This window comes from Conger conger, chromosome 6, assembly GCF_963514075.1.
Source record: "Conger conger chromosome 6, fConCon1.1, whole genome shotgun sequence".
NCBI lineage: Eukaryota > Metazoa > Chordata > Actinopteri > Anguilliformes > Congridae > Conger > Conger conger.
The window spans coordinates 11146218-11153665 of NC_083765.1; the positions used below are offsets into that span (position 1 = coordinate 11146218).

At 39.8% G+C, this 7448-nt stretch overlaps 1 protein-coding gene across 1 annotated transcript; it reads right to left on the bottom strand.

Moving 5' to 3' along the window:
• Positions 1–3239: 3239 nt before the first annotated feature.
• On the bottom strand, positions 3240–7448 carry LOC133130491 (cytochrome b5-like). Its single transcript, XM_061245112.1, has 5 exons — positions 7084–7448; positions 5066–5194; positions 4692–4718; positions 4569–4603; positions 3240–4358 (listed from the first exon to the last, which is right to left on the bottom strand). The coding sequence occupies exons 1-5, from the start codon at positions 7246–7248 to the stop codon at positions 4268–4270; spliced, it is 447 nt and encodes a 148-aa protein (XP_061101096.1). The 5' UTR covers positions 7249–7448; the 3' UTR covers positions 3240–4267.

Consider the following 7448-nt stretch of genomic DNA (forward strand, 5'->3'; position numbering starts at 1 on the left):
GTGTTGACGTGTCTTGTTTTTACTGACTTAAAATGCACATTTTGTGTGTGTGTGTGTGTGTGTGTGTGTGTGTGCGCGTGTGTGCGTGCGTGTAATAAAATGTGTGTAGATAAGCAGGATATTCCTTATTATTTTGGTGAAAATAATTGATAGAATTTACGTAACATTAGCTAAAAACTATTTTCATATAATTTACTACATCAGTCACCTCAAACATTTTACAAAATCAACATAAGTGACAATGTTATAACAGAAAAGTGGTGATATGCAAATAGCACTAACAAATATTGACTTTGCAAAAACAGAATCATATCTGTCAAAAACAGAAGCGCATACCATGGTTTAAAATCTACCACATTCATGCACGCACACACCGGAATCGGAAACAGACAAAGTGGAGTGTGAGGCTATGTTTAAATGCCACAGCTGATCACAGAAAGATGGATAATGAACAATTCGCTCTCAATAGAAATATGAATTCACAGGGACATGGAAACTGAAACTAATTTGATTGAAGCAACCTGGTACCCATTTCATTTCTATTCGGAGAAGAAACAATTCAACATACTCTGCACACATGTATTCCAAATAGTTTTTGCATAAATTACTACATTAAGTTCCTATAAAAATGCAACTGAACAGTCGTTCATTCAACAAAGGAAATCATTCAAAACACAGTAGCCTTCATCCGTACAGCGACAGTAAGAATATTTCAACAGTCTTCCTTCCTGCACAAGTGCAATCTTTAGCTTTTATTCTAGAAGTAATATTATTTTTGTCTTACAACACACAGGCCGAGGTCATTGAGATTAGCGTAGGGGTTATGAACCCTGATCTCAAAGAACCACAGGGCTGTCCTGGACCTTTCTTCACACACCAGCACCCAGTTCAGAGCCCATAACTCAGGTGAAACAAGTCAACTGTGTACTCAACTGCTTTAACTGTCAATGCAAGTGATGAGTAAGACAGGAAAGCAGGGAAGATGTGCCTCGAAATGTTTACTCCAGGCTTGTGTCAGATTCCACTGAAATCCTCTAGATGGTATTCATCCAGTTTACAAAATGAGTCTTTGTCTTTCAAAGTGAATTAGACACTCTCCCTCCTCCAGAGAATATACATTTATCACTGCAGTAATTTCACAACCTGGTCTAGGGAACAAAATATGTATCATGCTTTACTGTGAACTTCTCAATCACTTTAAGCACAAATCGGAATTTGTGCTATATTGACACTAAGTGATAAACAACCAGGAATTAGTGCTACAATTACCTTTAGGTTAATGCTAATACACAGGTGTCTTTCAGATTTTTGCCTTACTTGTTAAAAAAAAAAAAAGTTCCGTTTTTGAAGGAAAAAATATTTTCTCTGCAGATAGCTTTTCAGAAGTAATCGTAAAAGATGTAATATCCAAATAAAAGTTATTTGATTCAAATGTAACTAATTAAATAATTTATTGAGAAAACAATGTCATTTTTTGCAGTTTGGTGCCGCTTTACCTTTAGGGAACATAGTTCCTCCAACCCAAAGACATTAAAAAATAAATCCATTGCATTAATCTGAGTCAAAAGTACAAAATATAAGCTACAACACATTAGTTTTAGGAAAAACGGGAACAGGTGATCCTTTTTCAGCCTAAAGAGAAGGATTTCAGAAAGCCATTGAACCTCAAATTGTGTTTTTTGCCAAGGAATACCCCTAAGAGTCAAGGTATAGACCCATGTTACCATACATCAGTGATACTCTATCTTTCCCAGAAAGGGCCGTTATGGGTGCAGGCTTTTATTCCAGCCAAGCAGTTACACACCTGATTCTATTAATCAACCATCAGAGCAGCGCTGCACTGTTACTGCACTGCCAGCTACCAGACCCACCACACACACCCAGCCACTCAATGGGCCTCAACTATCAAAATGTTTGTAGCTCCGTGTACAAATCTATGTGTGACTGGAAGCAAACTAACAAATTCTGCCAGATTTGGCATTTATCAAATACCAATAAATCGTACACTAAAAACGTGCATAAATGTTATAGGAGAGATGTTTCTGTCTGGAATTAGCAAGGAGGACGACAGCGATATATTTTCACTGTCCTGTGCCAGCCCCCAAGAAGCGGAGGAAGGAAAGCACCAGACCATGTTCTGGCGTGGGGATCTTGAGTTCTGGCTCCAGTGTGCCGCACAAACTGAGAAGGGTCCGGGCCGTCAGAGCCGACTTGTGAGCCTCAAAGAAATCTGCTCGGTCTTTGAATATGCGCTCTCTCCAAAATAAGCCCTGCTTAAATCTTTGAGTAAAGCAATAAATGCAAATGTAAAGCGAGGTCAACCACAACAACGGATGTCTAAGCTATGACTTGTACACCCTATTTATAGCAAACTTTGTTTACATGTTTTATGGAATCAATATTAAACTCAAACTTAAGCTTAATCAGGATTACCAGAATGAAGCATCACCTATTTTAATGTTGAATGCGTTTTTATGATATAATTATAATATTCAATTGGCTTAATAACTTTAAATCAAAATGAAAATTAATAGATTAATGAAAGCCCAAAACAAGCGTTACAACAGTGCGCTTTCATTGACATGCACAATATGAACAGCGGAGACCACTCGTGAAGTGCAAATGCATTTCCAAAGGATTTACTGTCAATTTTGTTCAGCTCACGTTTGATAAATGAGGTCCAATGACCAAGAAAGTGAGCCTTAAAGGAGTTTAAAGTCTCTCTGTATTCTTTCACTTTTGGGGGATTTAGCCAAATCTCTGGACGCTGCCCTTCACAAAAGTTTGATTTCATACTCAAAATTCCATTCAAAGGCAGTTAATTTAATGCATGTAGGAGCATATTAGAGGATAATCCAGGGGTAGCATATTTGGAGAAAGACGGCCTAGAGACAAGCTACAATGTCCTACAACAATGACATGGCAATATATACTACAAACATATCAAGGCAAATTTTTAAGACACTTTTAGGATTTTCTGCTTGCTCTTCCACATTCGTAATGCAACGTTCTGGTTGTGCATCATCCCTGGGCCACTACTACTCTTGCTTGTTACACATCAAATCTGAATGTGGCAGGAATGTTGCACCCAACCTGGACTAGTTTAAAAAGGCATGAGAAATTTACAAACACATTCAATCATTACTGCCACAGACACACCATTGTGAGAAGGTATCAAATTTGTTTTTCTAATAGGGAAAGTTTTAGCTTTGTTCGATTACAAACTTTACTCTGTAGTGTTAAGTAAAACATACTTTTAATGCACCTTTAACCCCACACACACTGAAATATACAAACCCAAGGCAACAGTATGTTCTCTCAGGGACTCTGTACAAATGTAATGTTTTCTGTAAGTCAAGTTAAAATGCATACGCAACAGTGAAATGGGGAAACTGTCATAATTAAACATTTAGACCATAACATCCTGAACAATACAAGAAACAAACTTAAAGGACTCCTCCAACACACATGCAAGACATAATACATGTCTGTGGAATGTGAAACATGATTTCAACAAGACATCAGAAGTTGTATTGGATTGGCTGAAATTCCAAGGCAGGAACGAGATTTTGACTGAATGGCAGAGTTTTTACTTTATCACACCTTATTTCTAATTGCAAAACAAGGTCATTATTTTAACATGAAACACACTAGCAGCTGTATGCAAGGCCCAAGTGCTTAGCAGACTGAAAACTTGCAATGAAGGGCTATATTAAGAGGGAGTGGAAATAAAATATATATGATGCACCTCACAATACAAAGATCAACACATTGACAAATATGCATTTTCCTTTATGCACACAACTTGCGATTCCAGATTTAGTCCTCCTCCTGGCCATCCAGAAATTAAGACCAACAAGTCTGACAACTCCAGCCCTGAGTTTTGCTGAACCAGTTCCAGAAATGAAGACCAACAAGTCTGTCAACTCCAGCCCTGAGTTGATGAACCAGTTCCAGAAACACAGCAGATGCTAATGGTCGTTAGGAACAGGATACCCACGGAGACTGCTTCCGGACCAACCGCACCCGATGTGATTCAGTACGGTGGTCACCATGGAAACAAACAGGCCAAGCAGGAAGAGGAGACGGGTCGCACTACCTCCCCCATGGTGGGCGGGGAAGGGGGAGGGGGATGTGGGTGGATGTCCAGTTTGTCCTTGTCCCCAGCCCTCACCAGCACGGTGAGGGATCAGAAGATCAGCAGCTCTGCGGTCTGATGATGTTAGCATTGCGGTTGATTTCAGTCATGTTAAGGCCCTTGGAGCCTTTAGGAAGACTGGTGCTCCAGGGTGTAGTAACGGTACATCAGGCCTACAACGACAGCGGCCAGGGCAGGCACCAACCACGCGGTCCACACGCTACAAACAGAGGGGGAGGGAAGGCCAGCCACTGGTTATCAGTAAATAACACAGGCTGTGAAACAAGCAAGAAAGTCGAATCTGTCCCTCCCCCCCAGACATTCTTTGTGTGTTAAAGCAATAGATTCGTAAATGGGGATTAGGGTGATTACACCACTCCATTCATTTGTCATATGATGGCGTCTAAAGATTGTACATTTCGAAACATACCTGGACTCTCCTCCTGAAGTTGAATTGAATACATCCTGAAGGAGGAAAAAAAGTGTTAACATACATAATCTGGCTGACTCCATAACAGCAAAAAAAAAAACATGAATAATAATTAAGCCTTACCGTTTTACATTCCTGTTTGCGATCATCCTAAAAAGAAAAAGGATCCAACGGTCAACTGATGGAAACTCATATCATTACATTCATTTACCTAGGAGACGTTCTTATCTAGAGCAACGAGCAAAATTACTACACAAAAACTGATCTTTGAAGATCAGTTATACGTCAGCATATCTGACTAAAACATTTGGCTTGCAATCTTTGAAGGACTAATCAAAACACTTTGATCTCTTCAGTAGAAAACCACTGTTGGTAAAAAATAAATAAATAAATAACTGAAAACCCTTAAGTACAGCAGTTCCCATTTTGGCTCATAAAGGCTGCCTGTGACCTGTTCTGGACAGATCAGCACAGACAGTGCAGAGACGGGCAGGTACCATGTGCAGCTCGCCGATCAGGTACTGCTCCAGCATCTCCCTGGCATCTGTGGAATGGCCGACATCTTCAAAGCTTTCTGTGGCATCCGCACCCGCTTGCTCCAGCAAGACCTCCTCTCCACCTGGGTGCTGGAGACATCAGGAATGTGTTATCCAGGGATTAAAACCAGGGGAAGCTTCTGGTGAGGCAAGACACACACTCTCCCCTGCATTTCCTTCTCAAATATTTGAGAATTCAGAATGAATTGTGAGATGCAGCAGGAGACTCATTGGCACGCATGAGAATTGTGCAAATAATTGAACAAAAACACATTTTGTGTTGACTGTGTGTACAAAGGGATGGTGGATGTTCACTAAGCATTACGCACTCAGACCAACTTCACACGGCATGCTCCTTAGTAAGACTGGCAAAATACATAGACCCCATCACTATTATGAATTAAACATTTGTGCTGCACTTCATTTATTTAATGTTTATTTGAGACATAGAATCATTACTGCCAGTTTACACCAGGTTCATGTACCTGATGTTCTGCATACAGAGTTTATAGCTATTGCTAGTTTCCAACTCCCGTGCCTAGTTTCTTTAGGAAAAGAAAAGAAAAATATAAAAAAATCTTTGTATCTTTAAGCACTTTCATTTACTGCTTTGTAATACCCTTGACCTGTATGAATGAATGAATATACATACATACTCGGACATACCTCCTAGACTTCAGATTCATGCCATTATAACTAAACAATATTTCCATATAGTTCATACAAGTTAGCCTATACGTTTAGAGGTTTGGTGGGAAAGTGGTTATGGGTATGCATCTAGTTGAGCGTCTACCAAATGCCAAGAGTGTAATGTAATGAAAGTTTGACAGATTTTTCAATTTCCTAGCCAGTCCATCATATATATGCCAAGTAACCCGATAACTAACTAGCTAGCTAGGCTAACTTTTAATATCCGAAATGGGTTAAAAAACAGGCAAGTGAAATTATTCAATTTCGACTCGTCTCAATTTAATTTTATAGTAGACTCACTGTGTTCCGAACAGAACACGGGGAAGCGGTCGCTTCCACCAGAATTTAACGTCAGTTCAATGATAGTTTTTCTTCAGGGGAATGTGGTTTATGATTATGGTTTCTAACTGGCTAAGTATAAACCTAGCCGTATAAGCCTGCCAGGTTTGTAGTCTCTCGTTCGTAGGTTCAGCACACTGTCACGCCATTACCTTGTCACTGTACGCTGAAACGGATCGCGTACTTGGCTTGTACCAAGTTCATGAAAACTGAAAGAATTTGACTGTACACATACACAAAAACCAAAGCGGATCTGGTAGTAATTCCTTATTTATTCGTCAAGAAAGTTTAACATTTTGTAAACCAGTGAGTCTACGTTAGCTACAGTGTGGGGAAATTACTCAAATTAGTTGAAATTAACGTTGAAATGGGAAAGACACAGTACCTAACTTTTGCATCATCATCGTTTAGAGTCTAACGTTAGCCGCGTTACAATGCCCGTGCAATGACACAGCCAAAGAGCCACTTGTTCTCACAAAAAAAAAAAAAAAAAAAAAAAACGAGGGGCAATGGAACGATGCTACCCAATTTAATTAATGTTAGCTAAGATTAGTATTATCTATACTATCCGTATAATGACTTAAGAAAGCTTGGTGTCTTGTACTTAACGTTCAGTTACCCCGTTTTCTATATTTTATTAAGTCACTTCCTTATATTGGAATTTGTAAAACCAAACTGAGGCGAGCAAGCGCTAGCTAGCTAGCTATAGGCTATATTCCAAACCTTCGACTGGTGCACGCCAATTAGCATTGTGGTGTAGTAAAACGTCTCTATCCAGAACCAGCCAAGATCGCAAACGTTAGCTAATCGTTAACTGGCTAAGTAACTCTATGGTTACACTTAAAGTGGCGAAAACTAGTTAGCCAAGCTAACTAGACAACGCAAGCTAACCAACTAGTAAGCTAACATTAATTTGAGCAAGATATTGTAGCCATCTCTAGTCTGCTTACCTCCTCCAGGAAACTTGTGATGTCGTAAACTTTATCGTGGATAATAAGCCAAGTGTCCTTACTCATGTTGTGCAATTTTATTTCTTCAATTGTGTAGTACTTCACATTGCTTTCCGAAACAACCTCCCCGTTACTAGCAGTCTGTGTGTGGTTTTCCTCTCCCATTTTGATATCCCAAGAATATCTGTGGCTATTCGTCAGACTTCCCCAAGTGTGTGGTTTAAATAACCGACAGGCAAACTTTTCAGCTGAACTGGTGGATATTCATTCAAATACTAGTCACACACTAGGCTTGCGTTTCTTGCTGCCGCACATGCACACCTTTCCGCACACCCGGCCCGCCGTCATCAGCTGACATGTAGAGG